Genomic DNA, 20521 nt, shown 5'->3' with positions numbered 1-20521 from the left:
CCCGGCTGTCCGTCACTCTGCAGGGCAGGCTTGGAGGCGGCCCCCGGCTGACGCGACCTCCTCCGGCAATGCCTCTAGTTACTAGGCAGCTCCGGTCCCTGCAGTCGCTTCACGGAGACCCGCGGCTCCGCTCCACAGCTTCCGGTAGGTCCCGCTCTCTCCGTCAATGCAGAAGCTAGAGCAAAAGTCAATGTGTATCAATATGACTTCAGAATTCCCCTTTTCTAACTGAATTTGTATATAAGACACTTTATATCCTCTGCTCCTGATACAAGTATATTTACTGAAGTGAAAGTTTTTAGAAATGGAGATTTTGCTCATAGCAACCAATCCATTTAACTAGCACCTTCTAGAAAATAATAGCTGGAATCTGATTTGTTGCTACGGGCACCATCTCCACTTCTAAAAACTCCCACTTTAGTAATTATACCTCAAGATGTCTTCAGAAATTAGCAACACTGCTGTTATAATGCTGTTGTTTAGTTGTATATTTACTAAAGTGAGAGATTTTAGAAGTGGCAATGTTGCCCATAGCAACACTTAACACTTAAGATTCTACTTAACATTTAACTAGTACTGTACCTTCTAGAAGGTAATAGGTAGAATCTGATTGGTTGTGAAGGGCAACATCTTCACTTCTAAAAACTCTCACTTTAGTAAACATAACAAATGAGCGATTCAGATTACTGAACCCACTCGAACATCCGATATCTGAATCAATCTGAGCGACAGCGGCTTCTCACGGGTTTTAGAGTCTATATAAGATGCCGTCGCTGGGTCTTAGCATCATTTCACTGTCAGGCACACTGCTACAGTATGCTGTGCTGTACTCTGCTGTATTATTGTGTCCAGCCTCCAGACTCACAAGTGGCTGTGCTCAGTGGCATCCTTACCTGACATTGCACCTGGTGCGGGTCGGGAGGACAGTCTCCCTTCAGGGGGCATGGCCTCACGGGCGGGGACATGGCCCCATGGACCGTACCCCCATTTTTTTTTACACCGGGGGTGCTGGAGGTGCAGGCTGCCCCCGGGGACCAACCTATTTAAGTGCCTGCTCCCTCACTGTGCTAGGAGTCAAGTGCTGCACGTAATGCAGCACCCGGCTCCTGTCACTGAGGGGGAGCCAGCACTTTGGTGTCACCCCTCAGCTGGTGATACCTGGTGTGGCCCACACCCCCCACACCCTCCTTGTGATGCCAGTGGCTGTGCTCTGTATATATAGTCAATGTAGGGGCACGCTGCTGTATGCTGCACTGTACTTTATTGGCTGTGCTGTGTGCAGACTCCAGATTCACAAGTGGCTGTGCTTTGTCTACTCAGTGTGTATAGGGGCATGCTTCTGTATGCTGCACTGTACTCTGCTGTAAATTTGCTGTGCTGTGTCCAGACTCCAGACTCATAACAGTGGCTGTACTCTGTATAGTCAGTGTGTATAGGAACATGCTACTGATTGTAGTGCTGTACTTTGCTGTATTGGCTGTGCTGTGTCCAGACTCCAAACTCACAAGTTGCTGTACTCTATATAGTCAGTGTATATAGGCGCACGTGTATGTATGCTGCACTGTACTCTGCTCTAAATTGGCTGTAAAGTGTCCAGACTCCAGACTCATAACATGGCTGTACTCTGTATAGTCAGTATACTGCAGTATACTGCAGTGTACTGTATACTGCAGTGTGCTGCAGTATGCTGCTGTACTCTGCTGTATTGGCTGTGCTGTGTCCAGAATCCATATTTACAAGTGGCTGTGCTCTGTATAGTCAGTGTGTATAGGGGCATGCTTCTATATGTTGAACTGTACTTTGCTGTAAATTGGCTGTGCTGTGTCCAGACTCCAGACTCACAAGTGATTGTGTTGTGTATAGTCAGTAAGTATAGGTGCACATTGCTGTATGATGTGCTGCAGTTTGCTGTAAATTGGCTGTGTTGTATCCATCTAAAGGGGCTGTTCACATTGTGTATTTTCACTGTTGGTTGCAAAAAAAGCAAAATAATCTAGGCTCAGTAGGCTGAGTGAGAATGTGTTTTACAAATGAATGCCTTAAGTTTGTTAGAACCAGGATGAGGGGGATATTTGTGTAGCTGACGCCGATGCTAATGAGGATGTTCAGGATGAGGATGTTGTTTGTGTGAGTCAGGCACCAGTGAACGCAGCTCTTGACCATGATAAGAAGAAGGCCATTGTCATGCCTGGGCACAGGACCAACATATCCACCTCCTATATGTGGACTTATTTTTACCCAAATCCTGATAACAATTGTCAAGCCATCTATAGCATTTGTAAAACCATGCTATGTAGAGGTAGGGATGTTAATCATCTAGGAACCTCCTCCGTTACATTATTTGCAGCAAACTCATGAAAAGTTTCTGACAACATCAGAAACTGGTGCTTAAAAATGAACAACAAGCAGTCCAGCATCAGATAGCTCTCGTCTCTCAACTAGATCCCAGCACCTGCAATTTCTACCGCCAACACCTTCATCCTCAATATCCTCAGCAATGATCAGAGGTAGTTTTGCATCCAATTTGTTAAGACTAGGTGACTCCTTCCCTATCCAGTATTCCTCAGAAGAATATTTCAGAGCGAGGCCTGCTGTTGCTGCTGGGGATGGATCCTTATCCCAGAAGGGGATCAAGAAGACTACTATTTTAAAAAAACAACTGACTTGATAACAAGTATGACAGCTCTCACCCAGTCGCACAGCAGATTACTGATGCAATCACGGCTAAGTGTCCAATATCCGCCATGAATGCAGTGGATTTCGCACAGTTAATTGAGGTCCTGTGTGCCCAATTGCTCGCGTACCAATTGCATCGCAGTTCCATTTTACCCGAAAAGACATTCTTCCGCTGTACCAGGACGCTAAAAAAACCTAATAATTGGCCAATGTCCACTTAATCACAGATATGTGGACAAGTGGTAGTGGGCAAACTAAAGTTTACATGACTGGGTGGGTGATTTGTCTTTAGCAGCAGTATCTAATAAACAACTCCAGCTCTTTCAGAAGCAGGCTACTCTGTGTATCACCGGCTTCACTAAGAGTCAGACAGCTGACTTCTTAGAAAAACTAAGGTATGTCATAGCAAAGTGGCTTACCCCACTCGGACTCATAATTTGTGCAACACCACCAATATTGTGAGAGCATTACAGCTGGGTGAATTCCAACACATCCCATATTTTGCTCACATAATCAACTTGGTGGGACAGGGATTTTAAAAAATGACTGGGGCATGTAGGAGATGCTGTCTGTGGCCCAAAAAATGTCAAGACATTTTCCCCGTTCAGCCACAGTATGCAGGAGATTGCAACAGCTGCAAGAACAGTTGAATTTGGCCTGCCACCAACTGAAGCAAGAAGTGGTAATCAGGTGGAATTCCACCCTTTATATGCATCAGCTAAAAGCCATCCACAGCTATACAACGAGCCATGACATTGGGAGTGTAGGTGGAGTGTTCCTTATTCCAACACAAGGGAGAATGCTTCCCGTCTTGTGCAAGGTGCTCAAACCCTTCGAAGTAGCACCTGTGAAGTGAGTCCAGAGACTGCTAGCTTGAGTCAGGTGATTTCCCTAATTAGGCTTTTGGAAAATCAGTTTTAGAAATTGAAGGAAGAGATGAAACACAGCAATTCCACTAAGTGTATAGGAATTATCGATTAAGTCCACATTACTGTGTAGTTTAAGGTGCATTATTGCGTTGCATAATGAATAAGGGCCAGTACTACTGTGAGGCATAACCTGAATGGGCTCTGTGAGCAAAACATGAATGGACTCGTGTGTGGGGGCAAATGTATGTGTTTTTTTACCTCTGTGGGGGCCCTATTAAGATCTTGCTATGTGACCCTCAAAGTTCTAGTTATCCCATTGCAAACATAGAGGGCTGATTAATATATATGGTCATTTTAAAAAGGGCTAACTCTAGATTTAATATGAACTTGCATGAGTCATACATTTTGATACTTGCTCAATGTGCGGTTAAAAGGACAATTTTGTAGCTCCATCGGGAGCGCGCATCGCTGGTCATTTCCGACATTATATTGCACGATTTGTGCGCGATTAATGAGCAATTGCATGATTATGATGTCGTCATCGTGCAAACGCTCATTATTATCGGCATGTGTATGTGCGCCTTAAGTGACAACTATGAAATGCACATATTGCATTTCCGCGTTGCAATTAATTCACACAATAAACAGAAACTCATCATTCTATGAGGTAGATGTATGAAGCAGTGTAAAATGTGGAGAAGTGTGACAATGGAGAATTTATTAATGGCAACCAATCAGCTCCTTCCTGCTATTCTATTGTACTTTCATATTCTTTGTACAATACCTCCTGGTATCTTTTGCGCATGGTGGAGGGCGATCCTCCTATTTCTGTGTGATCCTGGGGGGCTTAAGGCGAGCATGTTTAATGTTCAATTATTGTTTATTAAATTTGTATGTATGGCCCTGAAATTGCCAATTTCCAGAAACATTCTTTTCATCTGCCCTCTTGACTGGAATTGTTCATTATTTTCCCTAAACTTGCTATTCGATTACTTTTGTATTTTTCCTTGCTTTGTAATATAGGACTTGGACATAAGGGGTCCTAATGCAATTGTTTATTTCTATGTATGATGCCTTGTTGTGTTTTTAATATCGAAATGTATCACTCATTGCTTCAATAAAAATATTTAAAAAAGATAAACAAAAAGAATTGCAGCAAAAAAGCTAAAAAAATAAATAAAAAAAATAAATAAAAGTTAAAACAGATGCTTTGTTAAGGCCACAAATGAACCTAAACTTCAGTTAAAGTACATGGGCTATATAGAAGCACAGCAGTTATCTGTTTCTACTGTAATGTCATGGCCTACTTGCACGTTTTATATATTTGTCCCCAGAAATATTTATCCATAGTGTTGATATTTAGGTAAATATTAATAATTTTGGAATATTAGGGTTAAAGGGAAACTGTTTAAATCAAAATATCATCAATGGTTATTGTAGATATATATATATTTCAAAGTAAGAAATAAATTAAATAGGTTTAAGTATATATGTTAAATGTTTAGATAGCATGCATATACTGTAGATATATTTGTTTTACTGTAAGATTATGATTCATTGTGTAAGAGACAGGTTTTTACTGCTTAGACCAACAGACGCTGGTATGCATACAATTATAATCAGGATCAAAGTATTGTACCTTTGGTAATTATAAACTGACATGTCTATTGTTCAGTATGGGTCTGAAGAGGGCCATGATAACAGCAGATAAGAGGGCATATATATATTGATGTCAAAGACCCCCAGGCATTACATACTTATTTTCACCTCAAACGCAACCAAAGGAGGATTACTGATGAATACATACCACCTTTTATGAAACCCTGTTTCATAAAAGGTGAACAACAAGCTTTATTGTTTACGAAACCTTGAAACTTGTTACTTAACAAAGTGGTGTCAATAGAATGGAATAAGGATCCTTTGAAAAGAATGATGTATGTGTATAGATCAAAGAGTATACTAGAGATGAGCGGGTTTGGATCTCAGAGATCCGAACCCAGCCGAATTTCGGGGATCCGGGGCGATCCGAGGCAGGCTCGGATCTCCCTGCCTACCCTGGATCCCTCACCCGAGGCAAAACCTCGCGATCCTGCTGTCGGGTCACAAGGTTTTGTATTGAGCGGGCTTAGCGCTGATTGGCGTTGTCTGTCATGGCTCTCAGCCAATCAGCGTTGAGCCCATTATGCACACAGTCAGGAAGCAAAAGAAGATGGCGCCTGCCATCCCCCACTGCCGACACCACCACTGCCAACACTGCCAGTACCCCAGCACTGTTGCCCCACGTGCTGAGGACACCGTCAGCGACCCCCACACTGCCGGCACTCCCACACTGAGGACACCACCAGCACCCCTGCACTGCCAACACTGTCAGCACACATGCACTGAGGACAACGCCGGCACCCTGCATTGAGAACACACCTGCACTGCCAACACAGTCAGCAAACCTGCACTAAAGACACCACTGGCACTGCCGACATCGCCGGTACCCTTCACTGAGGACACTGCCAGCAACCCCTGCACTGCCGACACAGACAGCAAACCTGCACTGAAGACACCGCTGGCACCCCCACTCTGCCGACACCGCCAGCACCCTGCCTTGAGTACACCCCTGTACTGCTGACACAGTCAGCAAACCTGCACTAAAGACAACACTGGCACTGCCTACATCGACGGTACCCTTCACTGAGGACACTGCCAGCACCGCAGCACTGCCATTCAATGTACTGAGGACACCGTCAGCAACCCCTGCACTGCTGACACAGCCAGCAAACCTGCACTGAAGACACCGCTGGCACCCCCGCTCTGCTGACACTGTCGATACCCTGCACATGTACTGAGGACACCGTCAGTAATCCCGCTCTGCCGACACTGCTGTCACAGTAACACACTGTATCCGTGTTGGAAATTGGAAGCTGAACTGCCACATGTTAGTGCCGTCCACTGTGTCACTTAGCTTAGTCAGCCAGCTAGCTGGATGCAACCTTTTGGTCTTAACTAGATGAAAAAAATTATATTGTGAGGTCGTCAGAATTGATTGGAAATGACTGGAAATAAATGTTATTGAGGTTATTAATAGTGTAGGAACAAAAAAAGGCCAATTTTATGTGCTTTTAGCTGTTTTTTATTTTTTAAGAAAAACCAGATCCAAAACCAAAACCCGAAAACAAAACATGGAGGTGAGGTTTTGGCAAAACCAATCCAGATCCAAAACCAAGGGAGATCCAGATCCAAAACCAAACACTGGGGTCGGCACACATCCCTAGAGTCTACACACAGGTTATGGCTCTTTGAAATACTGTATGCCATGAGAATATGCCAGTTAATGGATAGTTAGGGGTATAAATATTAGGGAAGTACAGCTCAGTTAAGTCAGTAAGGTTAGGACAGAAGACAGAGAGGTCAGTCTGGAGAAAGGACAGTACAGAGGGCCTGATTCAGAGCTGAACGCTCTGACCAGAGCGCTCGCTTTGAATCAGGGCCCTCCTACCTTTTTTTGGAGCGTCCTCATGGACCACCCACAGCTATAGCGAGCGTCCATGATGATGGTCGCGATGGTCTTGACCATCGCGACCATCGGGCTTGCGACAGAGACCCTGCGGTAGGGTCTCGCTGCCGCAAGCCCTGGAGTGATTTTGGCTCTATCAGAGCCAAAATCACTCCCACTGACATCACTAGTGATGTCAGTGGGGCCGGCTTGAGACGGTAGGCGTTCCCATGGGAACGCCTCCGTCTGGCAGGCACGCCCACGGCATGCCCACCAAAGGGGGCGTGCTGTCAATCAACATCGACAGCACGCCCCTTTTGGTGCGAGACCCGGAGCGATGGTAAGCCCATCGCTCGCCGAGTCTCGCACATGCGCACGTCGGAGCTCCCTCCGTCGTGCGCATGCGCAGTGGGGAACATCAACCTGCTTGCGAGCATCCTGCCGCTCGCGAGCGGGTCCGAATGACCCCCAGAGTCCAGAGGAGGAGGACAAGTAACATAAGCATTGCGCAGGAGGATGCTTTAGGAGGGTAACTAATAATAATTGCAAGTATGCAATCCAAGTTATTAATTGTCTAAATGTGTTAAATTGTTTATTAAGTTTTATTTCTTAGGAAGCATAAATATAATTAGTATATATGTTACTACTGTGTATAACATTCTGTAATATTTGTTTTTCCTTTAAATAAAATATCAGTTAATCAGAGCTTGAACTTCATGTTTGAACTCACTTTTCGGAATCATAATTCATACGTATGCATGTATTTGCAAATATATATATATGATAAAACTTATGTTAATTGAACTTTATCTATATTTATAAATATATATAAATATAGTTTACAAATATTTATTATTGACGATTCAATATTCAATAATTGGCACCCCAGGTATATAAATATAAAATATAGAAATGATTCCTCTAGAACAGCAAGGCTGTAACTACAGTAAGACAATGGGGCTTTTACCCAAACCCTGGATGCTGTAATCTCGTACACAATTATGGTTAAGTGCATATTTATCATCTTTGTGCTCTTTTTTCCTTTAAAGGTAAATAAAACATTGATATGGTGCCAAATAAAACCCTGCTTCTTGTTGAAAAAGAAAACATAATTTACTTGAGGAGACAAACTAAAACAAATATCCCAGGTGCCACTGACACATCGTATATAAATATGACCACTTGCTGGTAATAATGTAAAATAACTTTTGCCAAAAAGGGGAAAAAAAGTAGTTAAAACCTGCTATCTCCAGCACAAATCAACTGTATATAGACAAGTATAATATTTGTAATAGAACATTGCCTAATAGGAGTTGCAACATGATTCTACCGGAATATCTGTTTACTCAGGTCTACAAAAAGAGATTAGGAAACTCCTGTGATGGACATTGTGGGATGAAACCAGTGTATATGGACATTCTTAGCGGTTAATGTATACAGACCTTCACTTCTAATTCTAGGCATTACACAAGGACAATGAAGCTCTTCACTCTGTGCCTGCTCTGTCTCTTAGATTTTGGATATGTAATAGGAAAAGAGAGAACATATTACATTGGAATTAGAGAGGTAAATTGGGATTATGCCCCCAGCGGAATGAATATAATTTCTGGAAAATCCATTGATGATGATGAGTAAGTAACAATTATATGTGTTATATTTGTTCAGTTGAATTGGGAAATGCTAATTGTTTATGTATGTCTATGGACTGCTGATGGACTGTAAGTTTTCATATTGTACAAAGGTGATGTTTACAGAGTGGTTTCTCTTTACAAATGAATAACCAGCCACATCTGCGGATGAGGAGAATGAACTGTACCTATTAATAAGGGAATGTCCCATGATTGAACCAAAGGATAAATATATTAACTTTATTACACAGATGCTAATGTAGGGAGAAATTCTTTGTTTATGTCTCCTTATTCATATGCTCTCAACAATCCCAATGATCTTATGCTACATGCACAATACATGGAATTTGGGAATAATCTATGAGTCCCATATATTTTGGGATTTGCAACAGTTCCTAAGTGACTACAATGTTTTCTTAAGTACATCAAGAATCGATATCAATCCTTATCAATGATATCATATAATGGGTACCATTTAATTGATATTGAAGACTGTGCAATTTTTAGGAAGTAGCATGGGTCATCCTGACTGATTGAGTGTCCTATATAAAGACATCCCTAAACCTGAATATACATTTCGATCTACTGTTAATAGGTCAAAGAATAAGACCCTTGGATATTATTTGAATGTACATCTATCTACTTTAACAAATGTGATATGTCCTCAGCTCTACAAACACCCGACTGATATATTTATTAATATTCATATTCATTAAGGAATAAAATACACAGGAGACTCATAGTGGTTAAACAATGTTTATTTGTTAATTTTCTTTTGGATCACATATTTATTGATCTATATATGACTGCACACTATTTTATTTTATATTTCACAGACAACAATTTTATTTCAATAATTAATAAAGGTTTTGTTTTAACATATGTATAATTTCCTCAATTCAGTTTGTCAAATCATATGAATAATTGGTCCGCGAATAACTTTCTTTCTTTGTTCTTTTGATACTCTTAACTTTATTCCATGGTGCACCTCCTTCATAAATTACCCTATATTTAGTTATTTAAACTTGTACTATCTTCATGATCTCTATAAGGAAGTACTTATGATATATTCATCTGTACGGGTACTTCTGTTCTTCAGTCTAGAAATAAAATGAGTCACATCATCTAGAAGAGCAGCTTAATCAGTGGTTGTAAATATAAGGGGGATCACTACTGGGGGCACTGGGCACTAATGGAGGCCTGCATAAGGGGGATCACTACTGGGGGGGCACTGTATAAAGGGCACTAATGTGGGCCTGCATAAGAGGGATCACTATTGGGGGCACTGCATAAGGGGGACCACTACTGGGGGCACTGTATAAGGGGCACGACTACTGGGGGCACTGTGTAAGGGGCACTACTGTGGGCTTGCATAAGGGGGACCACTACTGGGGTACTGTATAATGGGCACTAATCGGGGCCTGCATAAGGGGTACCACTACTGGGGGGACTGTATAAGGGGCACTGCATTAAGGTGCATATGAAATGGAAATAAAAGTTTCCATAGTGCAAAGAAAGGGGTGTGTGTCATGTTGACACTCCCCATTTTTCAGTTGCCACTCTCATTTTTTGGCACGCACTCATTTGGCTCGCGCCCTTTGTCGGGGGGGAGGGGTAAAGGAGAGAGAACCAGAAGGTGAGGGAGAGAAAAAAAAGAGGGTGGTAGATGAGAGACAACAATAGAGAGAGGGCTAGAAAGAGGCGAAAGGACCTGAAAGAGGGAGTGAAGAGAGGAAAGGACCAAAGACGGGGTGAGAGGACAAAATCAGAGAGGGGGAGATGAGAGAACCAGAATGGTGGAGAAGGGGGAAGAGATAGGGAGAAAGGGGAAAGAGAACCCGATAGAGGGGTGAGAATAGGAAAGGACCAAAGAGAGGGCTGAGAGGAGAATATCAGACAGGAGGAGATGAGGGAACCAGAATGGTGGAGAAGAAAAGAGAGGCAGCGGGGGAAGAGATAAGGAGAAGGGGGAAAGGGAACCCGACAGAGGGGTAAGAATAGGAAAGGAACAAATAGAGGGGTGAGAGGAGAATATCAGACAGGAGGAGATGAGGGAACCAGAATGGTGGAGAAAAAAAGAGAGGCAGCAGGGGAAGAGATAAGGGGAAGGGGGAAAGGGAACCCGACAGAAGGGTAAGAATAGGAAAGGAACAAAGAGAGGGGTGAGAGGAGAATATCAGACAGGAGGAGATGAGGGAACCAGAATGGTGGAGAAGAAAAGAGAGGCAGCAGGGGAAGAGATAGGGAGAAAGGGGAAAGGGAACCCGACAGAGGGGTAGGAATAGGAAAGGAACAAAGAGAGGGGTGAGAGGAGAATATCAGACAGGAGGAGATGAGGGAACCAGAATGGTGGAGAAGAAAAGAGAGGCAGCGGAGGAAGAGATAGGGAGAAAGGGGAAAGGGAACCCGACAGAGGGGTAGGAATAGGAAAGGACCAAAGAGAGGGCTGAGAGGAGAATATCAGACAGGAGGAGATGAGGCAACCAGAATGGTGGAGAAGAAAAGAGAGGCAGCGGGGGGAAGAGATAGGGAGAATAGGGAAAGAGAACCCGACAGAGGGGTGGGAATAGGAAAGAACTAATGAGAAGGATGAGAGGAGAAAATCAGACAGGAGGAGATGAGGGAAGCGGAATGGAGAAGAAGAAAAGAGAGGGAGAAGGGGAAGAGGACACAAGAGAGATAGGGAGAAGGAGGAGAGAGAACCCAACATAGGGGGTAGGAAGAGAAAATAACTAATGAAAGGAGAGAGAGAGAACAAGAGAAGGTGCAGAGTAGAGAGAACTGACAGAAAATGAACCAGGGAGAAGAGGGAGAGAACTAGAGAAAGGGGGAAACAAAACTCATCTTCAATTAATAATATGGAAAGGTTGAAAAGAAGGATAGAGAGAAAAAGCCATAGGGTGGAGAAGAACCAGAGCAATGCTAATAGGGATTCTCCCAGTTGTCCATGTCCCAGTACTAGGGAGAAAAAATGTCAAAGCAGCATTGAATCTCCGCCATTGATGCTAAATCCATCGATGGTCATTCCATTTAAGGATGGGCCCTTACTTGGGCCTGTGCTCTGGACTCTGGATCTCACAAATTTAAATTATTTAGTCTATTATCACTGTATCTTTGCAATACTGGGTCATCATTGATCTAGAATATTACAATGGAATATGCTGAAAAATAATGCTAAGAACAATTATAATCCAATAATAATTATACTAATCCTGTATATTGTGCTTGTATTTCTTTTGAGGCATGCCAGCATCTTTTTACAGCCTGGTCCTAATAGAATAGGCAGAGTCTATAAGAAGGCTGTTTACCTACAATACACAAATGACTCGTACACAGAAGAAATTAAGAAACCAAACTGGCTGGGATTCCTGGGCCCTCTCATGACAGCAGAAGTTGGTGACACAATGACCATTCATCTTAAAAACTTTGCTTCCCGGCCATATACCCTACATCCACATGGAGTGCAATACACAAAGGAAAATGAAGGTAAATTGTTTTGCTTGGGATAAAGAGTAAAAAGTAATGTATAGAGTACCAAAAATATTTAAGTAACATTGAACCTTTATGACAATATGCTTTTTAAATTATAGTGTTGTGATTAGAGAAGTCAAATGGGGATATACTCATTAGTGTTGCTAAATGTAATGTGCTCATGTTTAAAACTGATTTAGAGCACAGTAAGCAAAGCAGTATTTATCAAAATTTGACAGCGCATTACAACTCATGTATTACAAGTACAACACAATGTTCCCCATACTACAGAGGAAGATAATGATGATATTAACACTTTCCTGCTGCCTAACTATCAGACTGGGCAGTTAGGGGCCAACCAGGGAAATGCAGCAGCAGGGGCCCACTGAAGGGATGTGACCAACCATTGGGTAGGTGTGGTTATCAATAGGAGGGGCGTGGCCATGCCACAAGGGACACGCCATAATATTATATATTCTCAGATTCCCAGACACAGCACTGTGCCCAATTTAATCTAAAATATTTTATCCCTATAGTATAATAATAATAATAATAATAATAATAATATATGTGCCACCTTTAGTTGACATGTAATACATATAATTGGTGCCCCAATCAATTTAATAATAATAACCTGTGCCCACTATACTCTAATGATAATATGTACGCTCACTGCCTTTCAGTCGCTCTCACACACACACTGTGCCTCTCTCATGCACACACACTGTGCCTCTCTCACATACACACACACAATGGGACTTATGTAATAGGTTGCGAGCTGCTGCAGGAACTCCTGGGAGTCTTCCAATATTATTAAAACAGCAATCAGTTTAAAGGCAAAAACATCTTCTTCCACAATCCCATGCACTTCCTGAAAAGCTACTGAATATGGGACTGATTTAGAGATGGACAGTATTGTACAGCCTATGGGAAGTGGCTGTGCAATACCGTACAACCAGTACTCGAAGTGGGGCAGAATACAGTGGTATGGAATACTGCCACTATATTCCCCCACTGAATTATGATCTGCAAGCCGGCACAGTGCTCAATCCCTCTCATACAGTATGCACATCAAGATCAGGCTGTACACCTGGTAAATACGACACTGTTCCCTTAGTTGTACAGAGGCAAGTTGCTGCACCCCTGCAGCTGCCACAGTCCTGTCAGCTGGGTCTAGGGCAACCAGCCAACCCCAATCAGTGGTCGGGCATCTCGCTTTGGTGACCACTGTATCCCCACTGAAACAGGGGACGGCTCACCCGCTACTGGCCCCGAGTCCCGGTGAGAAGTCTGACCCTCTCCTGATAGTGCAATGCTCACAGCTCTCCCCAAGAACCCTCCCAGCTTTTTCCTGGGGTTACTAGACTGTGTTGATCGGTGTCACCGGGTGTACTATAAAAGATTGACAGGTAAAAGGACGACAATGTCTAGATAGACACCAGATATTAGACAGGCAATAGGTCAATAGGGACAAAAGGTTGAAACACTAAAAGTCAACATGGAAGAAGGTCAACATGTACAAATGGTGGGCAGGGCCAAATGGTCAACATGAAAATGGTTGAGACAACTGGTCGACACATTTTTTTTGTTTATTTTAACAATTGCTATGCAGCAAAAATGGCAAATGCGTATGCATTAGCGTACAACTATCTAATCAGCCCCTCAATGCGCTGCAGGGGCGGGATAGGCATGGTGTCAGATGTCCACTGGGCTGGTCCCATTTTCAGTGCATGAGTGCATGGGGCCATCCATCAACATCTGTACACGGCTACTATAGCGTAATCTGCACACAGTGAAGCAGCAATCAGCATTGACAATTTTAATTTAGACAGGACAGGAACAGCAATAATAAACTCTGATCCACCCCACCCCCCTCTACTTCCCGTTTATTGGCTAGTCATGTAATTTGAATAACTCTTCCTCCAACTGCTGCCTGGCTGACCAGCTGTTTACAATACAATCTTCTTCATGAAAGTCAGTGTGACTGGCAGGGGCTTCCCAATGCGGCAGCATACTGTAGGTATTAGATCAGCTAGTGAGTGAGTGACCAGAGACTCCAAACCCATTTTGGCAACACATGGTCCCAATATGACCCTTTCTTTCCCAGCCCACTCCAAACCTGACTCATTCTGTTTCATATTTGCTACCAATTGTTTGTACCTATGTCTCTCTAACCCCTCCCCAAGTGTGACTGTCTCAATCATCACCTACCTGTCTGTCTCTCCATTATTTTGTACCTCTCTACCTGCCACCACTATGGGTGCTTTACCCTCCGTCATGGGTGCTGGTGCTTCTGTCACACCCATGTGTGCTTCTGCCATCCCCATGTGTTCCTCAGCCTCCACAATGATTTCCTCTGCCTCTGCCAGGGATGAGAGATGGAAGCAGGGAGTGAGAGGTGCAGGGAGTGAGAGAGGGAAGAAGGGAGTAAGCGGTACAGGGGAAATGAAAACATAGCCGTGAGTGAGAGATGCAGGAGGTTAGACAGAGAGGGGAGGGAGAGAGAGGTGAAGAAGTGAAAATTGGAAGAAGTGAGTAAGAGGTGCAAGGGTGAGAGGTGGAAGGAGATATTGAGAGGTGCAAAGGTTGAGAGAGGGAAGGAGAGGTGCAGGGGTGAGAGAGAGAAGGAGGGAGTGAGAGGTGCAGGGAGTGAGAGAGGGAAGAAGGGAGTAAGAGGTACAGGGGTAATGAAAACATAGCCATGAGTGAGAGATGCAGGAGGTTAGACAGAGAGGGGAGGGAGAGAGAGGTGAAGAAGTGAAAATAGGAAGAAGTGAGTAAGAGGTGCAAGGGTGAGAGGTGGAAGGAGATAGTGAGAGGTGCAAAGGTTGAGAGAGGGAAGGAGAGGTGCAGGGGTGAGAGAGAGAAGGATGGAGTGAGAGGTGCAGGGAGTGAGAGAGAGAAGGAGGGAGTGAGAGGTGCAGGGGTGAGAGAGAGAAGGAGGGAGTGAGAAGTGCAAAGGATGAGAGAGGGAAGGAAAGGTGTGGGGGTGAGAGAGGGAAGGAGGGAGTGAGAGGTGCAATGGGTGAGAGATGGAAGGAGAGGTGTGGGGATGATAGAAGGAAGGTGGGAGTGAGAGGCGCAGGGGTGAGAGGTGGAAGGAGATAGCGATAGGTGCCAAGGGTGAGAGAGGTTAGGAGAGGTGTGGGGGTGAGAGAGGGAAGAAGGGAGTGAGAGGTGCAATGGGTGAGAGATGGAAGGAGGTAGTGAGTGGTGCAAAGGGTGAGAGAGGGAAGGAGAGGTGTGGGGATGATAGAAGGAAGGAGGGAGTGAGAGGTGCAGGGGTGAGAGATGGAAGGAGAGGTGTGGGGATGATAGAAGGAAGGAGGGAGTGAGAGGTGCAGGGGTGAGAGATGGAAGGATGTAGTGAGAGGTGGAAAGGGTGAGAGAGATTAGGAGAGATGTAGGGGTAATAGAAGGAAGGAGGGAGTGACAGGTGTAGGGGTGAGAGAGGGAAAGAGGAAATGTGGGGAGAGAGATGGAAAGAGGGAGTGAAAAGTGCAGGTTAAAGATAGATAGAGGGTATGAGAGGTGCAGGGCCCAGGGGGTAAGGGAAGGAGGAAGGAAGAGGAGCAGGGGTGACATATAAAATATTAATTAAAGTTAAGTATTAATGTCAGATATCAGAGATAACACACATCACTGAATCCCTAAAAATACACTCATAAAAAGTTAAAAACTCATTCTTGTTTCTCCTTGTTTGTATCTCTTTCCAAGTCAGTCAGTTGTAGTCAGCACATGTACAAGCTGCCATACAGGCTCCTGCTTGTGCACAGGAATTGGAAGCCCGGACATAGGCTGCAAGCAGAATCTGCCTTCTGCAGGAAACGCATTGGAGGAGCCGGGGCTCGTTCCTGCAGCTTCTGCGCATAAATGAGTCTGCCGCATAATGTGATATAAAGAGAAGTATGCAAAGATGGAGAAAAATGAACAAGTGAAGCGATTTCAAAGTTTCATGTGTGTACTCCTTCCTCCTACCGTGTTTCCCCGATAATAAGACCTACCCCGAAAATAAGACCTACCCTTAATTTTGTAACCCGGTCCAAATTAAGCCCTACCCCGAAAATAAGACCTACCTGAACTCATTTTGACCTGGGAACGCTGCAGAGACCAGCGTTCCCAGTCATGCAGTGCGCGGGTGACGTCATAACGTCACCCGCGCGCTGAGGATCCTGTGCGGCCGCGCCTGCTGGATCATGTTAGATCCAGTCAGCGCGCAGGTGAGAGCGACATCCGTGAGGGCGGCGAGTCAGGTAAGTGCACTGCAATAAGGGACACTGCTACAGGGTGGCCTGCATAAGCGTCACTTCTACAAGGGGGCCTGCAAGGGGGGGCATGCATAAGCGTCACTTCTACAAGGGGGCCTTCAAAGGGGGGGCATGCATAAGGGGCACTTCTACAAGAGGGCCTGCAAGGGGGTGGCCTGCATAAGGGGCACTTCTACAAGGGGGCCTGCATAAGGGGCACTGCTGTCAATATTAATTAATATAAGACCTACCCCGAAAATAAGCCCTATGGTGTTTTTTTTAACAAAAAAAAAAATAAGACAGTGTCTTATTATCGGGGAAACACGGTAGATTACTATTATTTATTACAATAATATATTGGAATTAGAAATACCCCCAGTACACAGTTCTGTCATGAGATAGTCAATATATGATGTTAATTATAGGAATATTCCCTAGAGCGAAGGTAAACATAGGGCCTGATTCAGCTTTGGGAATACAGTAAGATATAAAAACTGATAGTAAAATGTATTTTAATGAGCTCCTTCATTTTCTTGCAGGAGCATTATATCCAGATAACACCTCAAAGGCTCAGAATAAAGGTGATGCTGTCAAGCCTGGTGAATCATACACTTACACATGGGATGTTGTTGAAGATCAAGGGCCAACTGACTGGGTTGAAGACTGTGTGACCAGGGTTTATCACTCACATATTGATGGTCCTCGGGATGTGTTTTCTGGACTTGTTGGACCCTTGATTATCTGTAAGGAAGGTGAGTAATCCTTTCAGTTATTGGTTTACTTAATAACAGTATGCCATATGCAGTATTTTATGAATGTTCTTTTTTAATATTAATTTACATAGTGTGAGAAATTCATTTTGTATATGTTTCTACCCATTTGAAAAAAATAATAATAAACTTGATCTATATCGTAGTAGATCATCTCCAAGCAGATGTTAGAAGTATCTCCCCATACATAGAACTCTCCGGTCCCCTATACAACAATTTTCTAGCCCATAAAATATGCTTATAACAGCTAATCATTTTCACACTGTTTAAGACCGAGGGCTCTATTCATTATGTTAAGTATCGGACCCCGATAATATACATTTGCATTTGCCGTGAACGCCGGAGCAATTCATCATTTTCGGATCAGTTGTCTCCCCAAATCTTTTCACTGCTACTTTCAGAGCAGTGAAACTAGTGCACCTGCCTGAGCTAGAGTTCATACAGACGCACAGAAGCCCCGGCGTCCAGCGGAAGGAGCCAGACAGTGGCGGAAGGATCTGAAAGGATTCCTCTTTGCAACCTGGGGCACTCGCCATCCTAAGATGGTGAATGTTCCTGTAGTCAAGCTCCAAAAATATTGTATTTTTGGAGCTTGATAAATTTCTGTTCCCATACTAATGTATGGGGATAGCGGGCCACATCGGAAGTGAAAGGTAAGCAGGAGATATCTGTGATATCTCCTGCTTTACCTTTTTTGATGAATGGCCCCAAGACTTAATTTCTACAAAATTAGGTAAAAAATTTAATTTCACCTGCGTTTGTAGAATTAAGTGATAATAAAAAGAGCCCCAAAAGAGACAAATGTTATCTCAAATTTACACAGTTCCAATATTAATTGTAAAGGCACACTTATCAACTCCCAATCCAGATACAATTGATTTCTAATTTGGTATTGAATAGGATGTCTTAATACATCTTTCGCCAGCTGCGACATTTGCATATTTTCAAGAGAAGCTGGGTAAATTTCGCACTCATGGCAGGATCAGCGTACAACTCTGAATCAGGCCCGATGGTTGGCGTACAACTCTGATGTTATAAGATCTGCGCATGCGTAGGATCTATACTTCATATGTGCAGCTCTCCTTCTACAAGCTCACTTGCAGTGCCCAGATGTTTGGGGGTGGTATTAGGCAGTGTCCCAGAAAAAGGGGGCATGTCGGCTTCACTTTCTGGGCGTGCTGAAGCAAGTGGCTGCGAGAAACCATCCTGGGTAACCCGAACATTACTCAGATGACCGATGGTCACACAGAGGGATCCTCAGACACAGCTGCAGATCACAGAAGCTGGCAGGAAGAATCTATTTACACAAGACGCCTCCTGCAGCATTAGCCTAGTATTGCACAGTATCTGCATTCAAATCACAGCTATTGTGCGATAGCATACAACTGTAAATCAGACCCTATAGCTATAAATGTTGTTCTGACCCATAGTTATTCATAATGTTATTTGTAAGGATTAGTTTTTGAAGAATTTATTTAATTTTATTACAGGTGTCGGAGCAAAGGCGAAACTGTATGAGGAGTTCATCCTGATGTTCTCTGTGGTAGATGAAAACCTTAGTTGGTATCTGGATGACAATATCAATACTTACTGTAATACTTCTTTAGATAAAGAAGATGAGGACTTTCTGGAGAGCAACAAAATGCACTGTAAGTTCTACTACTATTACATGTAATTACTAGGGATGAGCGGGTTCGGTTCCCTGAGAACCGAACCCACCCGAACTTCGGGGATCCAGGGCGATCCGAGCCCAAGCTCGGATCTCCCTGTCTGCCCCGGATCCCTCTCCCGAGGCAAAACCTCGAGATCTGCTGTCGGATCTCGAGGTTTTGCCTCGAGCGGCCATTTTAAAAAAAATGCCTTTGCCTTTAATGGGCAAAGTGCTGATTGGCTGACAGAGCCGTCTGTCACGGCTCTCAGCCAATCAGCATTATGGTGCTCATTTGCATGTAGCACGGACTCGTGAGATCCGTGCTACATGCATCTGTGTGATTGACAGTGACACAGAGCACAGATGGGTCAGTGAGACCCGTCTGTGCTGCTGTGTATTTCAATGACACAGATGCACGCACGGACCAGGAGACCCGTGCTACTTGCATCTGTGTCATTGACACAGAGCACTAACGGGTCCGTGAGACCCGTCTGTGCTGCTGTGGTAAAAAAAAAAAAAAAAAACCTGTGTAAAAAGAGAAAAAAATGGCGTGCCCCCCCCAAAAAAAAGAGCAACCAGCCCCGGGCATTAGTGACCCAGTGCTGGGTGTGCTTAAATACAGGGGACAAACGACATAGGGGTCCCCTGTACTTAAACACAACCGGCACTGGGCTAGTCAGAACCAGAGCTGGTTGCCAAAATACGGGGGACAAACGACGTAGGGGTCCCCCGTATTCTGCGCAACCAGCTCTGGGCTCTGATCCGGTCCTGGTTCTGGAAATACAGGGGAAAAAAATGAGTAGGGTTCCCCTGTATGTTCCAGAACCAGCACTGGACTTTTTCTAGCGGGGGGCTGATGCCACAGCCAGGGGAGCCCTTTCACCGGGCCCCCCAGCCGCAGCATCAGCCCTGACCGCTAGTCAGCCCAGGCCGGGGATCCCTGGAGAGCTGGGGACCCCCCCAATAAAGGGGTCACCCTCTCCAGGGCTCCCCAGGCCCATGCTGATAGCCCGGGGCTATCCCCGCCACCCCTGGTGGCGGTGGGTGGCGGGTTGATTGTGTGGTGTGGTGTAAATAAAGAATATCAAACATTGTCTTTACAAGTAGAACTGCAAGTCCCAGCAAGCCTGCCCCGCATGCTGGTACTTGGAGAACCACAAGTACCAGCATGCAGGGCATTAAGGGCCCACTAGTACCTATAGTTCACCTGTAAAAAAATGTTTTAAAAAAACACAGGACACACACACCGTGACAGTATAAGTTTATTAAACATACATACACACACACACACACACATGTACACATACTCACCTATGTAACCCTGTAGCATCGGTCCACTTGTCCGGTAAAGTATCCATAGGGGACCTGTGAAAAAAAACATACTCACCATCTCCTATGCGAGGTTCTGTCCTCTTCGTTCCAAAGTAGGCATCCCCGGACTTGGCAAAAAAAAAAAACCGAAAACGCGATCCACGAACTTAGTACCGTTCTATAGAACGGTACTTCCCGAATGAGAGCTTAGCGGCGGGGTATCACCATGGAAACCCCGCTGCTAAGCGTTCATTGGCTGAGAGAGGCCATCTCCCGTCTCTCTCAGCCAATGAACGGCTCCCTCCATTGTAGTCAATGCTGGGAGCCGCAAGGTTATTAAAGTTTACCCTGCGGTTCCCACCATTGACTACAATGGAGGGAGCCGTTCATTGGCTGAGAGACGGGAGATGACCT

The 20521-nt window shown here is 44.4% G+C and overlaps 1 protein-coding gene across 1 annotated transcript in view; it reads left to right on the top strand.

The window, feature by feature from the left end:
• The first annotated feature begins 8504 nt into the window (after positions 1-8504).
• Positions 8505-20521, top strand: part of CP (ceruloplasmin) — an 82111-nt gene continuing 70094 nt past the window's right edge. The window contains exons 1-4 of the mRNA XM_088472094.1: positions 8505-8660; positions 11899-12143; positions 16915-17127; positions 18636-18794. Coding sequence (XP_088328220.1) covers positions 8506-8660; positions 11899-12143; positions 16915-17127; positions 18636-18794 — 772 coding nt within the window. The 5' untranslated portion in view covers position 8505. The remainder of the gene's footprint in view (positions 8661-11898; positions 12144-16914; positions 17128-18635; positions 18795-20521) is intronic.

This window comes from Taudactylus pleione, unplaced genomic scaffold (genome assembly GCF_031769625.1).
Source record: "Taudactylus pleione unplaced genomic scaffold, aTauple2 ptg000120l, whole genome shotgun sequence".
NCBI classification, from domain to species: Eukaryota; Metazoa; Chordata; class Amphibia; order Anura; family Myobatrachidae; genus Taudactylus; species Taudactylus pleione.
Note: the sequence above shows the minus strand (reverse complement) of the source record. Positions and strands in the feature narration are given on the sequence as shown.